This window comes from Lynx canadensis, chromosome C2 (assembly GCF_007474595.2).
Source record: "Lynx canadensis isolate LIC74 chromosome C2, mLynCan4.pri.v2, whole genome shotgun sequence".
Lineage (NCBI taxonomy): Eukaryota > Metazoa > Chordata > Mammalia > Carnivora > Felidae > Lynx > Lynx canadensis.
The window spans coordinates 157,134,932-157,160,452 of NC_044311.2; the positions used below are offsets into that span (position 1 = coordinate 157,134,932).

General features: G+C 57.5%; 1 protein-coding gene across 1 annotated transcript; it reads right to left on the bottom strand.

Moving 5' to 3' along the window:
- Positions 1–849: 849 nt before the first annotated feature.
- Positions 850–13,110, bottom strand: SUMO3 (small ubiquitin like modifier 3). The gene is made up of 4 exons (XM_030328695.1): positions 12,990–13,110; positions 8,033–8,161; positions 4,146–4,217; positions 850–2,216 (listed from the first exon to the last, which is right to left on the bottom strand). The coding sequence occupies exons 1-4, from the start codon at positions 13,008–13,010 to the stop codon at positions 2,139–2,141; spliced, it is 300 nt and encodes a 99-aa protein (XP_030184555.1). The 5' UTR covers positions 13,011–13,110; the 3' UTR covers positions 850–2,138.
- Between the last annotated feature and the right edge of the window lie 12,411 nt (positions 13,111–25,521).

A 25,521-nucleotide genomic window follows, 5' to 3' on the forward strand; every position in this document is an offset into this window, starting at 1 on the left:
GGATAAACAGCCCTTTTTTTCATGTCATGGTGGTTCTATTCCCAGATGACCCACTGTGATTTGGCAATCTACCTATGTTTCTTAGAACCCCACTGCCTGGCTTCAAAGAAAGTAAACACATTTACTCCTTTATGGCTCTCCCGTGCAAAGACATGTACACCTTTTAAAAAACAAGTTTTCATCTCCACATTTACATCCTACCTATTATTCTATAGAATTTGCCATATAATGCCCTATATAATCTATTAGCATAATATAAAATTTATTTATTGTTGTTATCTGTCTCCTGGAAATAGAGAGTTTACATGTTCCATGAGGACAAGGAGTTTCTGTCTGATTTGTTCGCGGATGCAGCTTCGGTACCTGGGCATGGCAGTATTTACTGAACTGAATGAAATTAAACAATGCAAACAAACCTCCCAAGTACGCATATTTTAGAGTAAGGGTATACAAGATATTGTAAGTAAGTAGGCTGTTCACTGCACAAGGGAAAGTAGCCTTGTATCGAACACCAAAAACTTGAGAAGCCCAGACCAACGTCCCTATTCACCTGCCCCCAAAATCTACCCTGTCTTTACACACGACACCCCAGAGAGGAAAAGTGTCATGCCGCTGGTTCAGCTGCAGACTGGGAGAGCTCATGAGGAATGAGGGGGTGCCCCCCTCGACAGGAGAATGCCGGGACCGGCGTGGGTTTAGCTGCAAGGATGCGGATGGCAGCCATCAGGTGAATACTTACTTTTGGATAACCGGCCTTCAAGCGTACATACCTCGCTGCACGGTCCGTACAGATACGGAATTGTGACCTAGGCCCCAATAGCCAAACGCAGTATTGAAGACAAGCCAAGAGACAGAATACCAAACTATATTTACTGTTTACAGTAGCAAAGGACAACAAATAATGTACAAATTGGGGAATAAACACAACAGAGCCAGCAGACGTCCCACCCATGCCCGAACAGCAAAACACAAAGGAAATGCGAACATCTTCAGCAAGATTTCAGGCAAGCAAGAGAGGACGGTCATGGTCACACTCCGGGACTAGAACAAGGCAGCAGTGGGTCCATACAGAACGACAGGAGGAAAACTATCGGGGCTTAATTGGTACAGATCCCAAAACATCTCACAGAACTGCAATCACGTACTAAAGCGTAAACCCCGTAGCTGTTTGCAAAGCAGCACAGCCCAAGTCCAGGAGGGCAACGCGGGGTCACCTTTCCATGGGCTTCACTGGTAACACACTCGGAAGCAGGTCTTTTACACAAAAACGTTAAGTGCAATACTGAATCTTGCTTTTTAATATATAGACCATAATTATTCGTCCGAAGCAAATGCGAGGAGAAATCTGAGGCCACGGCACTATTACCAAGTGAGAAATGTGGGGGTTACTTTCGTCTCTGTTCAGGGGAGAAGGGTTTTTGCTGCATTGACCTTTGCCCGTGCCGTGGCACCGGGCACCAGGCAGTGGGTGGCGATGGCTCCTGGACCCCAGACCCCGACCACAGGGCCACTCGAGGAGCGGGGCACCCAGCGCCATGTTACTGAAGGACCTGGTTATCCTTCATTTTACCTTTCAAAAACACATTCCAGTATTTTCCCTTCAACTTTACCATATTCTAAAATGCAACACTTAGCATTTTAAAAACCTGTGCCTATACGAAATAGTGAAAGTTTGTCTCCATCGCCAAATTGCCCCCAAAACCTGTCCAACGGAAGCATCCCCACTGTGGTGCTGGGAGTTCTCAGCTGGAATATGTGGGGGCGGGGGGGGGGGGGGCGGCGCTCAATACCTGGGGTAAAATCCCCATCTAGACGAAAACTGAACCTGCAGACCACAGTTTGGGCCAATGTTCTGGGGGGGGGGGGGGGGGACGAAAATGAAAGCAAAAACAAACCAAAAGAAACCTCGCAACTCATCTTACGCAAAGACAAGTGTGACTGGCCGGGTGTCAGCGGTGGCCCCCTGCAGACAGAGTTCTGAATTGCCCTCGCAAAATGTCAGAGAGGAAAGTAATTTTGGTGACTGTCCTCGGGTCTCTGCAGACTCCTTTGTGACTGGCATGGCCACTTGTTCACTATTCAACAGCAGACGCAAGGCCGAAGACACGGTGGGGACGGTCCTTGTAGAGGCGGCGCCCTTAGCGACAGCGGCTGTCCCGCGAGCCTCCCGTCTGCTGCTGGAACACGTCGATGGTGTCCTCGTCCTCCATCTCCAGCTGGCGGGGGGCGGCGTGACGGGCACGGGGAGAGAGCGACAGCGGTTACTTTCCTCACTGTCACAGAACGGACCTGTCTTCCTCACCCTGGAGGACGCCGTCCCCAAACCCGTCCTCGTGTGTACCGTGCAGGGAAAAGATGCTGGTTTTGGATCTCCAAGAAGCCCTGTCCACCCCCAAGCCTCCCCTGATGGAACTTACAAAAGAACGTGCAAAGCTAAGGACGCTGATGGAAAAAGTAAGACTCTGGGGCACCTGGCTGGCTCAGTCCATACAGCAGGAGACTCGATCTCAGCTGTAAGTTCGAGCCCCATGTTGGGTGCCCAGGTTACTTAAAAAAATAAAACCTTTGAAAGAAAGAAAAACTGAGTCTCATTTAAACATAAACAAGTGTCTAAAATTTTTACTGAGGGGCGCCTGGGCAGCTCGGTCAGTCGAACGTCCGACTCTTGGTTTCAGCTCAGGTCGTGATCCCGGGGTCACGGGACCGAGCCCCATGTCAGGCTCCGTGCCAAGAGCGTGGAGCCTGCTTAAGATTCTCTCTCCCCTCTCTGACAAAAAATGAAATAAATACAACTTTTACTGAACGTGACGCAAAATCATTTTCCCATCAGACGCCTCTAACGAGCGGTGCGGAGTCCTGGGGACCAGCAGGACCACATACCTCATGACAGGCGCAGCGGGGCCATGCCCGTGAGCTCCAAAGCAGGCTGAATCTAAACCGCACAAGTGGGAGCACCGCTGGCTGCCCCACTCTGCCCCTTCCCTCTCCCTCTAGACCAGGGCAGGGAAGCCACAAACGTTTCCCGCCCGCTGCCGCTTTCCCCCACAGAGGGCACACGACCACCTCGCCTCGTCCGCCCTTCTCTGAACACAAGGAAGCCTCTGCCAATTGAAACAGGCTGTTTGGCTGGAAGCAGTAACGTTTCCCAGAAACACAGAGAAGGCGCGCTGGGGCCGGCGGGGAGCGCCTCCGGCTCCGACCCCGGTGCCAGCCGCGTGACACCCGGGGGCGGGCAGAGACACAGCCTCTCGCCGCGCGGTCCCCGCACGCGAACCAGGCCCACGATTCCCACAACTCCGCGAAGGGGAGAAAACGGGCACCCTCGCCACTCTGCAGACGCAGAAGGTGGGGACTCCGTGAGGGTCAGTGGCTCTCGAGCCCAAGGCCGTCCTGCCGACCTCAAGGCCGAAGCCCTCCTCACCTCAGCGTGATGCGCCGTGACGGGACGGAGGTGTGGGGGCTACGCAGAGGAGAAACTGTGTGGCTGATGATGACGGCTGTGCCTGTCCTCGGCACCCATGCCCCGCGTGCATAAATACGGAAAGGGCACGAGAATCAGGACAGTAACTGAGCTGTAAGTTCAGCGTCCAGACGGGGGGTGGGTGGAAACCACGTCCGGGAGAGGTGCCAGGAGGGTCTGCGTGACCCTCGTCCATGACCCAGACGCAGCCGCTCAGCACCCGGTCCTCCTGCCCCATCCCCCGGTGTGGAGGATGCTATGTGACCAAGTGCACGTTTCTCATTTCAAAAACTTCAGAACGTTCAGAATTTAAAAATGAAATAACCTAGGGGCGCCTGGGTGGCTCAGTTAAGCATCCGACTTCAGCTGAGGTCACGACCTCACGGTTTGTAGGTTCGAGCCCCAGGTAGGGCTCTGTGCCAACAGCTCGAAGCCTGGAGCCCGCTTCGGATTCTGTGTCTCCCTCTCTCTGCCCCTCCCCCACTCACGCTCGGTCTCTCTCTCTCGCTCTCTCTCAGAAATGTACGTTACCAAGAAAGTTAAATAACCTAATAATTAAAACCATTAAGAAATGAAGAGTATTCTGCATGAGCACCCATCAGCAGCTTTCAAGCCCTTCCCAACAGGAGCGGGTCGAGCGCGGCGGGAAGGAGCCAGAAAGCGCACACACACGGAGCTTTCATACCTGCGCAGGGGTGTCTGTTTCATTAATCGGCTGCCCGTCAAACCTGAATCTAATCTGTCTCATTGACAAGCCCTGAAAAGAAAAACCAATTATCGTTAGATATTTCCAGATAACACATTAATTCCAAAAAACAAGACATTTATCTCAAAACACCTGAATTCTGAACATAGAGCTTTTTTTTTTTTTTAATTTTTTTCAACGTTTTTATTTATTTTTGGGACAGAGAGAGACAGAGCATGAACGGGGGAGGGGCAGAGAGAGAGAGAGAGACACAGAACCGGAAACAGGCTCCAGGCTCCGAGCCATCAGCCCAGAGCCTGACGCGGGGCTCGAACTCCCGGACCGCGAGATTGTGACCTGGCTGAAGTCGGACGCTTAACCGACTGCGCCACCCAGGCGCCCCTAAACATAGAGCTTTTTGATCCACTTGATTATAAAAGCTTGCCAGTGGGCCTACAATCTCTTTCACGTGATGCCCCAGCAGGGATAATTCCAGAAACCACTGCTCTGACACTCTCCAGCTGCTGCAAGTGCCCGGCCCCACCCACCCCCTCATTTCCCTCGAGGAGCCAGCACAATCCTTCACTGTTGGAGAGGGGCGCCTTGAAAACTTTGAGAGGGGCACCTGGGGGGGCTCTGTCAGCTAAGCCCCCGACTTCGGCTCAGGTCAGGATCTCGAAGCTCGTGGGTTCGAGCCCCGCGTCGGGCTCTGTGCTCACAGCTCGGAGCCTGGAGCCCGCTTCGGATTCTGTGTCTCCCTCTCTCTCTGCCCCTCCCCTGCTCATGCTCTCTGTCTCTCAAAAACGAATGAACGTTTAAAAAAAAAATGTTTTTTTAAACTCCTCCAAGAGAAGCCGTCAGGTAAGGACGAGGCCTGTGGTCAAGGGCCGCGTGCGGGTGGGAAGCAGTCCTGACCCCCGGGCCCGGGGGGGGCTGCAGCAGAGCGTTTCTGTCCAGGCAGCAACACAGGCAGACTTTCTGCGTCCCCAGGGCACGGCGAACGTGGTCGATGAGAAAAAGCACCTCCTCTTAAAAAGCAATTCTGACTTCGCTTGAACACAACAGGCAGCATGAAAACATGCATCTCTGCTCCCCCTGAACCTCCTGGGAAGACATAAAACAACGAAGGACAAAGAAAACAGGAGAGGAGACGGGCCAGCAGGCAGACGACATGGCTGCTGGCTGGGGGCTGCGGGGCTGTGGACACGAGACCCCAAGGTCAGGGTGGCGGTGGGGGCAAGACAGGGAGCCCCCGGAGGCCTAGGGACTCGCACACGGGCACCCAGAGGCAGAGATGTAGCACACAGCTGATTTTGGATGACTGCCTCAAAGTTCCTATTGGACCCCCATATCGGGGCCCCCCAAGCCCCAAGCAGCTGGCACCTCCCAAGGGCAAAAGGTCTACTTCCTGGAGAGGTTAACGCCGAGCCCTGGACTCAGGATACGAGGGACGAGTGACGGCAGCCCCATTTCGCCCATCCGGCTGCACCCCCAGGGCACAGGCAGGAGCCCGGGGGGGCCTCTTCTGGGAGATCTGCTGCCTCACAGGTTGCGACGCCTGGGAGCCCCCCCCCACAAAACCACCAGTCCTGGCAGGTCACCCCGTGGTGGCGAGTGGGTCAGCAGCTGTCTGGGCTGCATTCTTAAATATGAGCAGCTCACCAGGACTTGGGGGACCGTGTGAAGACAGGCTCAGGCACGTGAGACATGCAGCCAGCAAAGAAGGAAAGCACCAGACCCAGGGGAAGGGAGGGGCCAGAGGTCACACACACTAGAAATCCTCCGGGAGGCAGAAAACGAGCATTACCGACTACTGGGGAGAGAAACCCTCAGAGAACAGGGAGGAATGAAGACCATTTGGAAATTAGATGTCATGACAGAAGCAGGTCTGTCCGCATAAGGTGGGAACAGAAAGTTGAGAGGATCTTCCGGAAAGAAAACCGTCAGGAACGCTAAAGCCCGGTCAGTGCCAGGTGGGCAGCGATGATCTCGAGGGACAGCTCCAGAAGAGGTGACTCCAACATGCGTGGGCGTTCCGAACACGGGGGACAGGACGGGAGAGGCCAGTCACGGAAGAACCAACATAAGTCGTGTTTCCTGAACTGAAAAGTTTCTACGTGGAAAGTACCGGAGGGGCGCCTGGCTGGCTCAGTCGGTGGCGCGGTGGAGCATGTGGCCCCTGATCTCAGGGTCGTGAGTTCAAGCCCCACGTTGGGTGTAGAAATTAGTTTAGAAAAAACAAAGTAGAAAGTGCCAAGAGAGTGAAGGGGACGATCATGCTCTCAAAGCACATGAGGGCGAGGTGTCTGGACAGGAGAAGAAGGTCCCAAAAGCTCTCAGAGAAAAGCAAAGTGCATTCAAAGGACAGAGGATCAGAATGTCCCCAAACTCGCTGCACCAACATTAGAAGAACTCGATGTGATAACTCCAAAAAAAAAAGACTTTTCTAGAAATTCAACCTAGAAATCTACGTGCAGCCAAATAGTGAAGTGTGAAGGTTCATGAAAAGCAAATCATTTTCAGAACAGAGTCTCAAAGACGCTGCCCTTGATAACCCTTTCGAGTAAGATGCTGGGAGACGGGATGAAGATTCATCCAGAAGACACACAGGATGCAGGCAAAAGAAGCCTCCAGATGGATTCCAGGGTGGCTCCACGATGACAGCTGTGCCACCGGTGTGGCCCGGGCAGGAAGGGGCAGGAGGGCGGCCGGACGCCAAAGATGCACCCACAGTGCCCAAGGCCAGGTACTGTGGAGGTACGGCACTTGTGGAGACCGTGGCTGACACGTTACTGACGGACACCCAGAAAATCACACACGACCGCCACCTGACCAACAGAAACCCGACGTGGACAGGAGCCGGGCTCCGGGGCAGCACCTCCTGGGCCTCGGCAGAACCCGGCACATTCCAGGGCAATCTACTGGAAGGACAGGGGCAGGGACGTGGACAGACAGCAGGGTCAGAGAGCTAGGACTTTCCACCCTTCTTGGGGGAAAATAATCTCTAAGGCCAAAAACATGAAGAAACAGAAACAGAAACCTATTTACCAAGAAAGAGCGAAACAGTTGAAGGGGCTGGGAGCGACCGCCTCCGAGGAGCAAGTCTGAAAAGAAGGGAGAAAAAGAGGACGGCACGTAGGATTTTTATAGTGTTTTTAAGAACAAGCCCAAGGCATCATCAGAGCCAAGACGGGAACCAACCAACCACCAGCATTTGCAAAGCATTCGGAGCAAGACCGCCTCCCACCCAAGGGAGCAGAGGCCGGGCGGGCCACGCGCCACGGCGATGCCACAGCGATGCCGCCACGTAGGTCCTCGGGTGGCGCAGAGCCCCGGGGCAAAGGCAGTCCCAGAGCGAGAACGAGGACACGGGACACGGCGGCGGGAAGCACAAGCGCTGCGTGAGCCCCAAGTCTGTAGAGACGCTGCTGACCCGGAGGACAGCTACAGCGGCCGGCCCGCCACCGCGGGGTGGGGGCGGGTGCCGGCCAATCGCTCCGCTGCGCGCACGGCCGAGCAAAGGGAGGGAATCAAGCACTTTCTGCAAACCGCAGTGAGGAGGGCGGCGTGCACACACACGTGTTCTGGCTGCCGGAGAACCGCGCGCGCGCTCACTGCTCTGCAGCTGAACGTGACCCCAGCTGCATCAGGAGGACCCGCCAGACTCCGGAGGAAGGGCAGGCGGTGTGACAGGTGCGCACGAGGAAGAGCTGATGGCGGTGACCGACAGGGGCACCGGATAACTGCCGCCGAGCAAGACCACGCGCACGCACACACGCAGGGCACGCACACGCGACGCACACGCGCTGCACACACCCGCGCGCACACACAGGACACACGCACTGCACACACATGCACGGCCTGGCCCTCGGCAGGGCTGCACGCACCTGCCTCTCGCAGTACGCCTTCATCAGCTTGCTCAGCGGCGTGTGTCTCTTGATTTTGAACTGGACGACGGAGCCATCCTGCCCGGCCACTTTCAGGTTGATGTGGTCGTTCTCGGTCTTCACCCCCTCCTGCAAAGACACGCAAAACCGGGTCTCAGGACCACATCTCCAAATAGCCGCCGTTTTCACCCGCGAGTCTGGGGGTAACTGCTGGGGTGTAAGTCTTTAAAAAGAACAGAATTCTAGGGGCGCCTGGGTGGCTCAGTCGGTTAATCGTCCGACGTCGGCTCAGGTCACGATCTCGCGGATTGTGAGCTCGAGCCCTGAGTCAGGCTCTGTGCTGACAGCTCGGAGCCTGGAGCCTGCTTCAGGTGTCTCCCCCTGTCGCTCTGCCCCTCCCCTGCTCACGCTCCGTCTCTCAAAAATAAGTAAATGCTAAAAAAAAGTTTTTTTAATAAATAAATGAAACTGAACTCTTAAAGTTCTACGATCTAGAATCACTCCTATGACTGTTTCATTTTTACACACAATTCACTTTTGTATTTGTTAAGCATCTGAGAGGAAACAGTGCAAATCTAAAAAATTTTCAGATCCTAAATTCAAAGGAAAAAATCTGCTTAATAAGTCTAGAAAAAAAATTCCATCTTTGTTACAAGATTATTCTTAAACCACATACTCACAGGTTGTACAGACTTATACAGACTGGGAAGACAAGACAACGAAGGTTCACGACTAAGGAGAACCCTGAGCAGCAGGCTCTTGGGGGTGCCCGGGTCCCCGAGCCACTGCCCAGAGCCATGGGGGCGGCCACGGCAGGTGCCGTGGGCACAGGGCCACCTCACTTATCTGGTACTGCCGGGGAAGACAGGAGTCGTTTATTTTGAACAAAATGACGAAGCTGGCCTGAGCCCTTTCAGAAATAGAGTTTAATGTCAACTGTCACACACCCCCGCCTTTCTCTGGCACGAGGGCTGAGGGCAGGGGGCAGGGCTCATCTGTACCGCCTCTGCCTCCACGGCCGTTCCTATCCCTCCCTCGGTGCCCAGGCACGCGGGTTGCTGGGGACACGGAGGGCTCCGGGAGAGCAGCAGCCCCAGGACACAGGTGGACCGGCTGGTGGCCTCCTTCTCCAGAATATGGACTCCTCTGTGGGCAAGCGGGCAGCGCAAGCGGGGTGTCCAAGGTGGGAGCTGGGGCGCTCCCGTGAGCATCCCCCTCTCCCCAGAGACGAAGGATGCATTTGTTGAGTGCTTTTTTTTTTTTTTTTTTTTTTCAAATAAAGCTTTCATTTTGGAATTTACAGAAAAGGTGCAGAACTGGGCTCCAGCCGCACACCCCCCTCGCCGGCTCCCCCTCACCTCAGCACCCCACACGCCACACCCATCCGGCACCTGAGAAGCCAGCACTGGCGTGCGTCTCTAGGAACGGGACGCCAAGCTTTCCTGGCATTTTCCCAATGTCCCCACTAAGGTCCTTTCCTGTTCTGGGATCCAATCCGGGGTGCCGCATTCATACCCGCTTAGAGAGAGGATTTTTTTTTTCAATTTGTCTTGTGTTAGAATACGTGTAACATAAAATCTACTGCTTAACCACTTTAGGTTGGTATGAAATACACTCCTGATGTCCTACAACCTTCACCGCATCCATCTCCGGAACCCTTTTCGTCCTGTGGAACTGAGGACCCTTGGGTCGCTTCCACATTGTAGCTATTACGAAGGACGCTGCAGTGAACGTGGGTGAACAAGGATGGCTCGGAGTCCCTGCTTTCAGGGTTTTGGGGCCCACGCCCTGAAGCGGGATCGCAGGGGCATGTGGTAATTCCATTTTTAATTTTTTTAGAAACACCCATGGTGTTTCTCCGGTGACCACCCCGTTTTACATTCCCACCATCAGGGCACAAGCGTCCCAACAGCTGCACGGTCTCACCAGTGACGCGTGTTTCTGTTTTCTTATAGCGGCCACCCCGCGGGTGTGAGGCGTGTCTCACTGGGGTTTTGATTTGCGTTTCCCTGTTAGCAACACTGAGCATACGTCACGTGCTTTTTGGCCATTTGCGGATCTTCTTTGGGGAAATGTCTATTCAAGAGTTTGGTCCATTTTTAGGGGCGCCTGGGTGGCTCAGTCGGTTAAGCGGCCGACTTCGGCTCAGGTCACGATCTCGCGGTCCGTGAGTTCGAGCCCCGCGTCAGGCTCTGTGCTGACCGCTCAGAGCCTGGAGCCTGTTTCCGATTCTGTGTCTCCCTCTCTCTGACCCTCCCCTGTTCATGCTCTGTCTCTCCCTGTCTCAAAAATAAATAAAACGTTAAAAAAAAAACTTAAAAAAAAAAAAAAAAAGAGTTTGGTCCATTTTTGAATAAGGTTCTTTTTTGGTGCTGTTTTTAAGGGTGATCTACATATTCTGGGTATTAACCCATTACCAGATGATTTGCAAATATTTTCTCCCACTCTGTGGGGTGCTTCGGACTCTACGGATGGTGTCTCTTGATGCACACAATTTTTAATTTTCAAATAGTGCGATTTGCCTATTTTTTCCTTCTGTTGCTGTGCCTGGGCTGTCACATCCAGAAGTCATTGCCAAGTCCAATGTCAGGAAGCTTTTGTCCTAGGTCTTCTCCTGAGAGTTTTGTTTCAGGTCTTACATTTGGGTCCTCGATCTATTTCAAGTTGCTTTTTTGTGCATGGTGCGAGGTAAGAGTCCAACTTCGTTCTTCTGCGTGTGGATAGAGAACGCATTTGCTTTTTTAACGAAAAGATAGCGACGTGGCAAAGCAAACAGACACAGCGCCCAGGACGCAAACAAGCCAGGCGGGGGCTGCAAGTCCAGGTGGAGGAACATGGCAGGAGGGGCTCAGGGAGGGTGCTGGGGGCACCAGCTCCCTCGGGGGCTGTGGGGACAGGGAAGGTCACCAGCCCCTCTCCCTGCTAATGAAGGAACACTAAACCAATGGCCTGTCCCGGACCCCTAGCGAGTTCCTAGTAAACAGGAGTGAAAGGAAAGAAACGTGACCTCAAATCACCAAGGTCAACCCTCTGCCTCAACCAGAGGGGGCTGTTTTCCCAACTGACCCACAAGGTTTTATCCCAGCACCATGATGGCTTGGGAGCGTGCCTCCTGCCCTCTCCAGGCTCACAGGGCACAGCCCCGCCTCAGTTCAGAAGTAGTGAAAACAGGGGCACCTGGCGGACTCAGTCAGCTGAGCATCCGACTCTTGATTTCGGCTCAGGTCACCATCTCATGGTTCATGGGCTTGAGCCCCATGTCCGGCTCTGTGCTGACGGTGCGGAGCCGGCTTGGGGTTCTCTCTCTCCCTCTCTCTCTGCCCCTCCCCTGCATGCTCTCTCTCAAAATAAATAAGTAAACATCTTTTCTTTAAAGTAGTAGTTAAACCAAGTTCACTCAACTGAACTGGAACATAGAAGGTGACCACCTAACAGTAAAGTTTAAGTACAGCAAAGACACCGAGCGCCGCACGTATTTACGCGTCAGTCAGAGGAAGCCCCAGAGAACCGTAAAGGCGTTTATATTTGCCTCACTGAAGACAATCCACCCAAGATGGGAAACCGGTATAAAGGCTGAGCTGGTAAAAAGCAAAGGCTCCGACCACATCTGGAACGACGAGGCTGTGCGGGAGTGTGACCTCTTCTCAAGTCACGGCGAGGACGGTGCAAGCTTCCACCAAGGCCTGACGGGGGGCTCCGGGAGGGTCCACCCAACCCCAGCTCTGCCTCCTGTGTGTACGGAGGCTGGGCTCCGGTCTCTGTGCAGAGGGGGTGCCATCTCCAGTACCAAACAGGCTGATATCGGAGGCCACCTATATGCCAAGCATTCAGCTCAGCTGATCTTCCCCTTGGGCAAAAAAAAATAGACCCCAACAGTGCAGACAAAAAATACACACACACACACACAATTAGAGCACGTAACATAACGTCGGATCCTCCTAAGAACTGACTGCCAACGCACCGAAGTGAGGGGCCAACACCAGGGAGCCCAAAAAGGATGGGGAGCACACCGCAAAGGGCGCGACGGGAAGGGGGGAGCACACGTCAGAGGGTGTGATGGGGAAGAGGACAGGTCAGCGACCCCGACGCGGTAGGTAAGGGGGAGGTGCACAGTAGAGAACGCGACGGGGAGGGCCGAGCGCACACCGGAGGAGGTGATGGAGAGGTGGGCGGGCACACACTCCGAGGACGTCGATGAATAAGGGAGGGCACACACTGGAGGGCGCAGCAGGACGCGGCTGGGGCGGGCTCGCCGCGGGTACCCAGCGTGCGCCCTCTCCGCGCCCTACGAAGACATAAGGGGGATCGTCCAGACCCCGCAGGGCGGAGGCGCGGACCGCGGGGGGCCGAAAGGGCAGCAGCCGGGAAAGGTCTCGGCGAGAAAGGTCCTGGGAAAGCACGGCTCCGGAGAGAAAGGGGTAGTGGGGCAAAGGTCAAGGCTAGGGGTAGGTCCCGGATAGGGTCGCGGATGGGAGCAGAGGGAGGGTGAATCCGGAGGTGGCTCAGGGGTCCCGGCGGGGAGGGTCCGGTCAGGGGCCGCGCCCCCCGCCGCTGTGTCCAAGGTCCGCCCGAGCGAGGCTCCGGGAACTGCAAGGCGCCCACGAGCCGAGGGGCGGGACCCGGACCGTCAAGGCGGACCCTGGGTGGGGCGAGGAGCGCCTCGGGGCGGGGCCGGGCCGGGGCGGGGCCGGGGCGGAGCCTGGATGGGGCGGAGCAGCAGCAGGGCGGGGCCTGGGCGGGGCGGAGCCGGGTAGGAGGGGGAGGGGAGCGGCGCGGCGTGCGGGGGGAGGGGCAGGAGGCCCAGGGCGCGGGGAAACCCCGCAGACACCGCCTCCCCTTCCCCCTCCATCCCGAGGTGGCGGAGGGTGCCGGGCGCGGACCGGGGCGGGGGGCGGCGGGGACGGCGCGAGCGCGGGGCCGACCCAGGGGCCCCGGCCCCGCGCCCGCCGGCCCTTACCTTGGGCTTTTCCTCGGACATGGCTGCGCGCGGCGGCGGGAGGCGGCGGCGGGGAAGCAGGCAGCGCCGGAGCGGGCGAGTCACGCTCTCGGCCCGCCGCTCTCCCGCCGCAACTGCTCGCGGGGCCGCGCTTTGCCCCCCAAATCCCTGCGTGCCGGTTGGCCGGCGCGGGGGTCACGTGGAGGCGCGCGTGCACGAGGCGCGTGCCCCGAGGCGTCGGGCGCGCGCTCGGCCGAGCCGAGGTTCCTGGTGGTTGGAAATGCGTCACGGAGCGGCCCCGCGCCATCCGGCCGTTCCGACAGCGGGACCGCACGGGGCACCGAGGGGCCCGGGGGCGCACGGGAAAGGCGGGCGCGCCCAGGATACTGAGGGGCCCTGGGGCGCACAGGAAGGGGAGGGCGAGCGCAAGACCGGGGGGCTGGGGGGGAGGCTCCGGGGGCGCACGGGGAAGGGGGACGCCCAGGACACGCAGGGGCTCCGGGCGCACAGGAAAGGGAGGGGCGAGCACAAGGCACCGAGGGGCTCCGAGGGCACACACGGGAGCGCGGGGGCGCCCAGGGGAACGCCCACAGGCAGGGGTCAGGGACCAGGATGGACACGTTGTCTTGGCGCCTGAGAAGGGCCTCTCCGCCTCCTCGGTGCCCTCGTCCATCGACCTGGTCCTTGGCCTGCTTGCGCCCAGCCGGCCAGGCCCAGGCACGCCCACTCGTTTCGCTAGTGCAGCACGGTTTTTCAGAGGAAAAGGAAGCAAAGGCCAGTCTGGTGAACCATCTCTGGTGACCACAGGGGACCTGGTGAGTGAGTGTTGCCTCACAAGGCAGCCCCACTCCTGGATAAGGTGAGGAGCCACGCGTCCAGTTAAGAGGAGCCGCAGGGGAAGGAAGGAGACCCAAGGCTGAGCCCCCTCTCTGCGCCACCGCTAGAGACCGCTTGCAGGCGTTCATTCAGCGAGCCCCCACGTACCCCAGAGCCTGCGCCCTTCACCGGGACAGAGGATGGACAGAGGCATGTGGAAGGCCTTCTCCTATGGCCACTTATCTCCTGGTGGAGCCAGGCTTCACCCCTAGCTGCGTCCCCCTTCTCCCCTTACCAGTCCCCATCACGGCCTTCTGAGTCTGGTGAGTGGAGGCCCAGCCCCTGGGGGCGCTGGTGGGGTGGGGGCAGGAGGCTGTCTTGTGACCGCTTTCCTGAGGTTTGTGGAATGCACGCTACATAGCAGAAACCGAGTGCGTAGAGAATCTGAACAACACGATTAATTACATATTAGGTCTCTAAGAGAAGGTCATTAAGTTGTAAGAAATCATACAGGGGGAGGGTTCCATTGAGGACGCAGAAAGCTGGAACAATAATTATCCCGGTCTGAAAACGAGAAGCTGGAAAACCTATAAAACCATAGCTTTCCTTAAACTATCGGCGAGCTGGGATTGCAGCTTCCCCGTCTTTGAGTCCGGGCCCCTCCAATCTGCCTGCTCTCGGGGACTCTCAGAGTCCTTGGACGGCCGCCCACTCTGCCTGCACCTCACGTCTCTCCTTCAGTTTGGGAAGATATTTTTCTAGGTCTAGAAATCTGAGCTTAAAGTCTTTGAAGGTGTCCCTTCATTGTCCACATTGTCGGAATACATCCTGGGCCCGGCCCTCTGGAGGCCTCCTGTCCCTGGAAAGGAAACGGGGTCCCCACAGAAGTCCCACCCAAGATCCAAGGACATGGGGCCGGACCTCGGCAGTAGAGTCTCCCCGTTGCCCACCGCATACACACACCCTGTGCCAGGACAGCACCAAGAAGCAAGCTTGAGTTCATCCTGCAGCACAGGGGATGCCAAAGAAATCTGAGATCGGTGAACACTAAAGAAACCGTAACGGCCACCAAGCCCAGACTCACTCGACTCCCACCTGCTTCACTCACCCCCTGCGGAGGCAGCCGAACAGAGGAGGGATGCCCATTTCCAGAGAGAAATACCAGTAACCTCAGTCTCTGTTGTCCGGCGGGCAATATCGGTGTCCTACAAGACGCACACACAAAGGAGAACACCCACAATCAAGACACGACAATCAGCAGAACCAGATCCAGATACGACCTAGAAGCTAGGACTGTCCAACAAGATTTGTGTGAAGGCTCTGGCACAAAAGGTAAGTGACGTGAAGGAAAAGGTGGGGAATGCCAGCACAAAGATAGAGGCTGTGAGGGAGTCCAACGGAAATGCTGGAAACAGAGAGCAGCGTGACGGAGAAGTTGCTCTCAACCAGCTCACGAACGCAGTCAACACAGACGCCGCGAACTTCCAGATAAGTGCGCGGAAATCACCCGAACTAAACAGAGGGAAACGGGTGGGAACCCCTGAGAACCCAAGAGAACGCAGCAAACAGAAGCCCTGGAATGAGTCATTTCACACGGTCTAATGTGTGTCACTGGAGTAACAGAAGAAGAGAAAAGGGGCAGAAGAAATATTTGTAGAAATAAGGGCTGGGGGCGCCTGGGTGGCTCAGTCAGTTGAGCATCTGACTTGGCTCAGGTCATGATGGCACACTTCGGGAGTTCGAGCCCCGCATCAGGCTCTCTGCTGTCGGGCTCTGTCCCGAACCTCTGCTGTTGGACTCAGAGCCCACTTCGGGTGCTCTGTCCCCTTCTCTGCCCCTCCTTCACTCACACCCTCTGTTTCTCTCTAAAGAAACTTTAAAAAATAATAATAGTGGCTCAGGTTTTCTAAAAATTAAGACATCATGGCACAGATCCAGATTCAGAAAACTCACCTGGGATTTATACGTGTACCAGGCACACCGGGACAGCCCTGTCCAAGCTGGCAAAAACCAAACATCCTGGGGCGCCTGGGTGGCTCAGTCGCGTAAGTGTCTGACTCTTGGTTACGGCTCAGATCAGGAGCTCACGGTTCGCAAGATGCAGCCGTGTGTCAGCTCCACACTGAGCGTGCAGCCTGCTTGGGATTCTTTCCCTCCTTCCCTCTCTCTGCCCCTCCCTCACTTGTGCTCTCTTTCTCTCTCTCTCTTCTCTCTCCCAACATAAATAAGTGAACGTTTAAAAAAAGAAGGGGCGAGGGGCGCCTGGGTGGCGCAGTCGGTTGAGCGTCCGACTTCAGCCAGGTCACGATCTCGCGGTCCGTGAGTTCGAGCCCCGCGTCGGGCTCTGGGCTGATGGCTCGGAGCCTGGAGCCTGCTTCCGATTCTGTGTCTCCCTCTCTCTCTGCCCCTCCCCCGTTCATGCTCTGTCTCTCTCTGTCCCAAAAATAAATAAAAAACGTTGAAAAAAAAATTAAAAAAAAAAAAAAAAAGAAGGGGCGCCTGGGTGGCTCAGTCAGCGAGCGTCCGCTTTCCACTCGGGTCATGATCTTGTGGTTTGTGAGTTCAAGCCCTGCATGGGTCTCTGCTGTCAGCGCAGATCTTCTGTCCCCCTCTTCCTCTGAGAGGGAGAGAGAGAATCCCAAGGAGGCTCCGTGCTGTCAGCACAGAGCCTGACGTGGGGCTCAATCCCATGAACCGTGAGATCACGACCTGAGCCGAAATCGGTCCCTCACTGACTGAGCGCCCCCCCCCCAGGCGCCCCCGCTCACAGAATCTTGAACTGCACCGTGGTCGGTTAGCTTGAAATGACAAACGTCCTCTGCGTTCTGTAGAGCGGTGGTTCTCAAAATCTGGTCCCTGGACCGGCGGCATCCACGTCACCTGGGAGCGTGTTACAAATACACTTTCTTGGGCCCCTTCCAGACCCGCTGGATCAGAAACTGGCGGGGCCCCGCAGCCTGTCTTCACAAGCCCGCCGGGTGATTCCGGTGCTGCTCGCGTTTGGGAGCTGGACAGGCAAAGCTGCCCGGACGCATCGTCAGCAATCTGGTCAAGCCCCAGGTCCCGTGCGGCCGGAGGGGGAGGGGCTGGCATTCCGCATTCTCTTCCAGCCCCCTGGTGAGGACAATCTGCTAGATCTGGGGCCACGCCACCCTCCCTCCCGCTTCGGCGGTGCCTGAGTCACCAGGCGCATTTCGGAAGCTACCCTCTTGCGCCCGTGAAGTCTGGCATCGATGGGCTTAAAAATGTCTCAGGGCGCCTGAGGGGCTCAGTTAAGCATCCAACTCTTGATTGCAGCTCGGGTCACGATCTCCAGGTTTGTGGGACTAAGCCCTGCATCAGGCTCCGCGCTGTGAGCGGATTGGGATTCTCTCTGCCCCTCCCCTGCTCACGTGTGTGCGCTCGCCTGCTCGCTCGCTCTCAAACTTAAGAAAAAGATTCTCTCTCTCTCTCTCTCTGCCCCTGTCTAAACAAGCATGATTCCTAAGGTGCAGGGACAATGGAGGATCACCAGTGTGGGTGTGGAGGAAAAGCCTGAGGCCCCGGGGCTGAGAGCTGGAGCGGGTCTATCACGTGCACCCTGCCCACCTCTCCCGAGCCGCAGTGAGGACACTCTCTGCACCGAGCGGCTAAGAAGTGCACAGGTGAAGGTGACCCCGTGCGCCAGGTACCGATGTCAGCACCTAACGCTGGACGCAGAGAGGGAGCAAAGAGCACACCGCAAGTCACCCAGGGGGAGAGGGAATCAGAATTCTTTGAGCCACGGGGATCGTGCGGGCTAAGTGATCACAGGGAGCCTAGGAAGGACGTCAGCACACAGCTAAGCTACAGTAGGACAATTGTAGCCGCCATAATGGGGCCTCCTGACCTCTTCCCCAGTCCCTGGGGCCGGTAAGGAAGGGCCCTGCAATTTGGACACAGGTGTAGACCATGAACTGGCCCTGAAACCTTCTCCAGAGGCGCCTGTGGCCATTTTCAAGGGTTGCTGCGTCCTGGAGCAGAGGGAGTTCCTGGATCTTCCGGGGTATTCCATACAGGCTCTGAAGAGGCCCCAGTCGGCCACGGAGGCCCGCTTCTTGGAGCGGGCTTACGGAGGCAGAGGAGAAAGGGTCTTGCCCCGAATCCAGCTCACAGCGGGCCGGGTGGGAGCCAGGGGCCACACACAGTGTCCCCCCGGGCTGCAGGAGGGACATCTGTGGCTGGAGGCGGGCAGAGTGAGGCCCGGGGACCTGCACACCCGCCCCACTAACGACCTGGCGAACCTGCTGCCGGGAGCAGGCGGCGCCGGGAGGCACCATCCAAGGCTTGGGAGACCCGGTGTTCCCCCGACGCTAGGAGCTCAAGCGTGACCCCCGGAACTTGAATGCGGGAGCCCTCGCACCAGCACCTGGGAATATGGCCTTATTTGGAGACGGGGCCCTTAACGAGGTGGTTAGGTTAAAAGAGCCCGTCGGGGTGGGCCCTAACCCCAGGTGGCTGGGCTCTTCTAACGAGAGGACATCGGGACACAGAGATGGGAGGAATGTGGGCACAGAGGAGGGGCCGTGTGAGGACACGGGAGAAGACGGCCGTGTACCGGCCTCGGGAGGAACCCGGCCTGCCCACGCCTGCATCGGGGGCGTCCTGCGTCCGGCACCATGAGAGATGAGCGCCCGCTGTCCAAATCGCCCCGCTGTGGCACTTTGTCGTGGTGGCCAAAGCGGGCCGGTGCTCCCCCAACCCGCTGAAGCCAGGCGGGCTGCAGGAACCAAACCCTTATGTGGAGGTGATGCAGCCAGGGCGCCGAGGTCCCGGCCCCTGGGCTGTACCCGCTGGCCCGACACAGGCTGCTTCCGTGTCTCCAGATCCTGCCTTTGCCTTCGCGCGGCTGCGGAGCAGAGTGCCTTCACTTCGACCTCAGGGCGGGTCCACTTTGTCACTGTCCTCAGGCCGAGGTGACCGTGACCTCACACTAAGCTCATTAGGCCTGATGGGGACAGGGAGAAGGCTGGAAGCTTAGTAACTGTGCGCCCCAGGGTGGGGGCTGAACCCCGCCCCGCTTGGGGTCATGCCGCCTGGGGGCCTTCCTGGGGAGGGGGCTGCCAGGAACACATCAGACTGTCCCTCCAGAGAGGACGGTCACTGCACGATGTGCTGGGCCCCGTGAAGGGCGTGCTGCACACCTGGGCCTTTTAGGGTTTTAGAGGGGACGTGGTCCACGTGTGGATGTGCTGCTCAGACCCACGTGTGGGATCGTCCTTAAGGCCACCACTACTGAGTGGGGCCTGGAACACCTGAAGCACGGAGAGGCTGGGGCTGCCCGCCCAGGGCCTGGTGACCCAGCAGAGCCCGTGGTACAGGAAGCCTGTGAGCCTTCTGGCCCCAAGAGAAGAACCACACGCAGCCCCTGTCTAGTCCTTGGGAGGAAGGCTGCGCCCTCTGTGGACGATTCTCTACTTGGAAAGCGGCTCCTTGCCTGATCTGGCACAGGGGTCCCTGCCTCAACTGCCCATCACGGATCGTGTATTACCTGATCGGCCGGTCACCAAGCGCACATGCCTCGGGGCCAGGAAGAATGGGACAGCAGGTCCCGAGCACGTCCAGACCCAGCAAGGCAGATTCCCTTAGCCCTTGAGGCTCAAACCTCCCACTGGTCGGATGCTCTGCCCTCCAGGCCCAGGGGCACCAGCGTCACCCCCACCAGGCAGGGGTCACGTCCTTCTAGCTGTCAGAGGCCTGGGGCAGCACGCTCAGCGTGCTGAAAGGAACCCTAACCGTTCTGCCCCCACGTCACTCTGCAGCTCACCCAAAGGAAACACGGTCCTGGCGTGGAGTGCGGGACCACAGACCCCCAAGAGGACCCCCTCCCACTGCTCTGAGATTTCACGGGGGAGCCCTTTCCTCTCCCAACCAGCCTCGCCAAAGCAAACTGAGGGACTGTGTGTTTGATGTGGTGCTAACACGCGGGGATAACAAAGCCCACCCGGCTGTGTGGGGTGGCCCACGGGACAGCAAGGGAGGGGCTGCCCCGGGCCTGGGGCACGGCCAGCGCTACCTGCCGGTCTGGCTGCACCTCTGGGTCCGGCTGTACCGCAGCTCCCGGCCACTGTGACACCCTCAGAGAAGCCGTGCTGGGGTGGCCTTGGGGAAAAGGACAGGCAGGTGTACTGGCCGCAGCCCACATCACTCACAGACCTCCCTGGAGAGACCGGGCCAGAAGCCGCAAGCAGGTGACGTCGTGTGGGCATCCAGCCGGTGCTGGCGTCGTTCCAGAGAGCTGGGACTCAACAGCCAAGTGGTCAGGTCATTTGCCCAGAGCCCGATTCTCACTGGAGTGGCCAGTCCTCAAACCATCAGCTGGGCCACGGGGCCCCAAGTGTCTACCCTTGAGTGCCGCCTGCTGTCTCTCAATGCCCAGCCGGCCATGATGTGCCAGGGGAAGCGCCTCAGGACGGCCACCCACCTGGACACCCACACCCAGGTCACCTGGTCACAGCCTCGGACCCAGCCGCCCTCCAGACCTCGTCTTCTCTGCTCTATCACCTTTGAAAGGGGCCGGGAGAGAGGGCAGCCACCACGGTCCTCCAGGAAGCCTCACAGATGACTGTGGTCATACCTAGAGAAGACGCAGGTGGCCATCCTCTGACAGGCCTCTTCTGGAACAACCCTTGCCTTCTTGCCCTGGCCTGCTCCCTCCCAGTATGTCCCGACTTGCCTGGACGCCTGGCATTCCCCAGCCAGACTCTTTGTCTCTGTTCCTGACCAGGCCTAGAAGGTTCTGGAGATGTGTCCATGCAGTGCCCAACACAAGCACCGTCCCATGGGCCCCGGCTGCACTGGGGACTTGGGACTAACCCGAGCAGATTCCATCGGGGTGACTTGGGGGTGAAGGTCACAGGCAGAGCTGTTCTCTCCCGCCAGGCTCTGTGGGCAGATGGTGGCAGGCCCCACAACGGAGGAACGCTCATGTCCATGCCCGGCCCCCACACCTGCAGCAGCACACATCCCTCTCCCCTCTCCTGGGGTTTTTGACGCGCCTGAAGGAGGGTGCACATCCCCAGAGGAAGCAAGTCCAAGAGGGGCTTCTTTCCAGACCCAGACTGAGTTATGCTGAGACACTGGGGAGCCACTTGGAAAAACATACGATGGGATTCATACTTTACACCTACACCAATGAAAATTCCAGAGAGATGAAAAACTTAGATGTAGAATCCAAATTAAAAAGTCTCTCGAAAAAACATAGGCAATGTAGCTTCATAATTTTGGAATGAAGAAAGGCCAAATAGAGCCACCCAAAAGCCATAAAGGAAAAGTCTGATGTTTGACTACATAAGAATCCAAAATTCCTTCATGACAAAAGCATTTGTGAAATGAATGGATGGATGGGTGAAGGTGGGTTGATGGATGCATGGGTGGGTGAATAGTGAGTGGATGGATGGATGGACAAGTGGGTGGATGGATGGGTGAGTGGATGGGTGGATGAGTGGACTGGATTGGTGGATGGATGGGTTGACGAATGAATGGATGGGAGGTAGTAGGGGATAAATAGGTAGATAGGGGGTAGGTGGGTGGATGGATGAGTGGGTGGATGGATGGATGGATGGATGGATGGATGGATGAACGGGTGGATGGATGAGTGGGTGGGTGGATGGATGGATGAGTGGGTGGATGAACGGATGGATGGATGGATGGATAGATGGATGGATGGATGGATAACGAGTGGGTGGGTGGATGGGTGAGTGGATGGGTGGATGAGTGGACTGGATCGGTGGATGGATGGGTTGATGAATGAATGGATGAGAGGTAGTAGGGGGTAGGTAGGTAGATAGTGGGTAGGTGGGTGGATGGATGGATGGGTGAGTGGGTGGATGGATGGATGGATGAGTGGATGGAGGGATGGATGGATGAGTGGGTGGAGGAATGAATGAGTGGATGGATGGATGGATGAATGAGTGGATGGATGGATGGATGAGTAGGTGGAGGGATGAATGAGTGGATGGATGGATGAGTGGGTGGATGGATGGATGAGTGGATGGAGGGATGAATGAGTGGACAGATGGATGGATGAGTGGGTGAATGGATGGATGGATGAATGTGTGGGAGGATGGATGGATGAGTGGATGGGTAGATGAGTGGACTAGATTGGTGGATGTATGGGTGGGTGGGTGGATTGATGAATGTATGGGTGAGAAGTAGCAGAGGGTAGATAGGTAGACAGTGGGTGGATGGTGGATGGATGTGTGGGTGGATGAATGGATAGATGGGTGGATGGGTGGGTGGGTGGGTAGATAGATATCCTACTGGTCCCACTGCTCTAGTTAAACCCTGCTACATTAGGTGGCCAAAAGGACAAAAGAGTAGACCTGAGTCGGGGGACAGATCGTATGTAGTACAGGACAGTTCTTCAGGTAGGCGGCCAGAGAAAGTGTACGGAATGGAGGGAGGGAATGTGGGTGGGAGCTGCCAGGATGCCTGGGAAGGTGCTTTAGGTGCTCCAGGGAGCAGAGGCTGAGACGGAGTGGGCTTGGTGTGTTCCAGGCACCAAGGGCGTCGGTGTCTGGAGGAGTGGGGAGATGCAGACGGGGAGACCCAGGAGTCTTTCTCGGCCACCCTAAGATCTCGAGTCTTATTCTCAGTGTGGAGGGAGCTGTGGGAGGTTTGAGTGGTCCCCCCATCAGGTTTGCAGCCTGAAGGTGCCCTTCAGTCCAGGGTGGATGAGAGGCCACAGGGCAAGAGTAGCAGCAGAGGAGGAGGTGCAGGCTAGAGCAGAGACGGACTCCACACTGCTCTGCACACCGTGGGGTGGGGTGGGGGACAGGGTCTGGCTTGGGCCGGCTGTGGTGAGAGGCCACGGGCCTTGGGGTCAGGCAGTGGCGCAGAAGAGGAGGAATGCGGAGTCGGGGTCACTGCTGGCCTGGGAGAGACTGTCCAGGGGAAGGAGGGCACCAGCCACCAGCCTCCCCCACCACAGTGCCTGGCCTGCCCCGCTCTGATCCTGACCCAAGGGCACTGCATCTTCCGAGCCCAGGACGAGGCTCCCCTCGGGCCCTCTGAAACAGCTTGTCCTCAGGATGTCGCCTGGGCCCCTGGAGTTCAGAGCTGCCCCATCCCAGCCCCAGGGCTGAGCACGCAGGCTTCTCGAGGGCTGGGTCCCCTCCCCTGCCTGCCCCTCCTCCCTGGGCCTGTGTCGGGGAGGCAGTCAACCGGGAGAGCAGCACCGTGGGAACCTCCTTGGGGACGGGCACAGGTCTCCTGAGGAAGTCACCCAACCTTACACTCCCACCCTGAACTCTGGGTTCCTAAGATCCCATCATCAAGGGGTAAGGTGCCAGCCCTGAGGGGCAAGCTCCCCCGCTGGTGCCGCGCAGCGGTCCGTGGTGCACACGGCATCCCTCACGCTGCGATAACTCCTCTATTCTTTATACCAAATTAACAATTCTTTATACTAGGTCAACTATTCTACTACTCTTTATGCCTAGTAAACAGTTCTTTATACTGGGTTAACTATTGTTCACACCAAGTTAGCCGTACCTTATGCCTAGTTAATAATTTTTTAAGCCGAGTGGAGTACCCTTTACCCTGACCGAGTCAACCTATGCGTTATGCTGAGTTAACTGATCTTCAGATTTTGTCCCGTGTCCCAGTTGCCACTGGGATCCCGGCTGGCAGCACCCCTCCCCCACCCCCCCCTTGCCCTCTACACGTGAGTGTCTGAGACCCTCTGAGTAGCCAGAGGTGACCCTCATGATTTTGTAAAAATGCTCAAAACAAGAAAAATGGCAAAGCTGTTATTAGGGATACAGAAAATTCCAGTGCTCTGCCCTGTCTGAGATACTCAGTGACTTAATTCCGCCAATCGTGGGTCACTTGTGAGTAGAATGAGAGGAACGAATACCTATAAAACCTCGAAAGCATAAGATCAAGTTCCAAGAGAGGGGAGGAGGCCGGAGACCGGAGACCCCAGAGAGGGCTCTGACCAAAGGAAGCATGAAGGCGGTCAGCCAAGCGGCCAGCAGCTGCGGCAGGGACAGCGCTCGCCGATCCTGAGCACGCGAGGCAGCCGGGAAACAACGTCCTCTTAGAAAAATTCGATTATTGTGATGCGTCCAGCCTGGCCAGCATCCCAACCTCACCCCAAATGCCTGCAAAACCCCATCCCAGTGTGCACTCTCCGAGAAAACTCCTCACACTTACGGGGAGCTAGAATCTGTGAAAGGACTTGATGTTACAAGGACAGGGACGCCTGGGGGGCTCGGTCGGCCGTGTGTGCGACTTCGGCTCAGGTCACCATCTCGCGGTTCCTGAGTTCCAGCCCCACATCGGGCTCACTGCTGTCCGCGCAGAGCCCACTTCAGATCCTCTGTCCCCCCATCTCTGCCCCACCCTGCTCGTGCTTTCTCAAAAATAAATAAAACAAATAAAAAAGAATGTCATACGGACTGCGTTTAGTCACTTACCCGTAGGGAGGGATTATTCTTAGGTTTCAGGGCTTAAAAGGAGACAGCTGGTCCGAAACCAAATTAAGCATCATTCTTCAGCTCTGCGAGCAGAAAACCCATCAAGTATGCGAGGCCGCGCTGGCGCCCCCGGGCTCCTCCGTGGGGTCGGCGTCCGCTCTGTGCGCGGGAGGGATCCACACTGGAGCCTCCTCTCGGCTCCCAGGAGAAGCGGCAGAGATGGCGGGATGGAATCGCTCGCGGGATCGCAGCTCCTGACCCCGGACGTGCCAGATGTGGCCCTGGGGAGGGGAGGGGCACGCCCAGGCCCTGCGCACTGACCGACTCCCGGCAGTGGCATCGAGGAGAGGTGACGGTGTCACGTCCCCGTCAGGCTGGCTGCCCTGCTCCCGCCCACCGGGGCCGGAGGCACACGGAGAGCGCTGCCAGCGGGGACACGTCTCCGGACTTGGAGGCACCAGACGCACCGCCATCCACCCAACGTAGCAGCTGGGGCCACAAGTCCACGCAGCTCGAGCCGCTTTTACACTTGGGCAGGTCCTCTGGACTCCAAGACCATTTTGGGGGCTGGGTCCCCAGCAGAGTGCGTGGGACTGGGGATGAGGGGCATGGCAAGACTGTGCCCTCACCCGCTCCCAGCAACCCACGCGGGGAGTCAGTGCCCCCTGCCCCCAGCGGGCTTGGCCAGACACCTTTGTACCAGGGGCCCCGTAAGCCCCAAAGTTGTGGCTGCCGCCAGATCCCTTGGCTCCTTGAAGCGAACACGTGGCCAGAGACGGCTCTCCGGTGGCAGCGATGACCGTGAGACATGCAGGTATCTGCTAAGTGCCGGCCACCGTGAGTTTGTCTACGAGTCCCGGGCCTCACCGGCGCCTGCTGGTCCCGGTGGGGTAGACGCCAAGAACCGCCACCGAATCAGCCACGGCCTGACCGGGATGCGGTCGCCGGGGTCAGTGGCCTGCACAGCAGGGCAGTCAGGAGGGCACTGGGGCGGCAGTGTGGCGGAAAGGGGGGTGTGGATGGGCGGAGGGGGCAGGGAGCCCCAGACCTCCTGTAGCAGCGGACCCGACCCAGCAGCCACGTCGACGCCAGCACCCCAGCGTGGCCTGGGCTCAGCCTGTCCGTCCCCGACCGCACCACACGCACAGGCACGCAGCCTGACAACTGCTCAGAGTAACCTTTCAGGTGAGGACTGGACAAAGTCACACGGGGCCGCTTACCTCCAGCCTGCGAAATGGCACAGATTCCTCGAGGGGGCTGTCCTCTGTCTGGAGGGTAACGGGCAGATCCTGCCAACACTT

Bases quoted from the DNA above. Each gene is read 5' to 3' on its own strand.
- SUMO3 (XM_030328695.1), bottom strand. From the start codon at position 13,010: ATGTCCGAGGAAAAGCCCAAG. The intron at 8,162-12,989 runs GTAAGGGCCGGC...GTGTCTTTGCAG, and splicing joins TGTCCGAGGAAAAGCCCAAG to GAGGGGGTGAAGACCGAGAA. The intron at 2,217-4,145 runs GTATGAAAGCTC...GCCCCCCGCCAG, and splicing joins AAACAGACACCCCTGCGCAG to CTGGAGATGGAGGACGAGGA.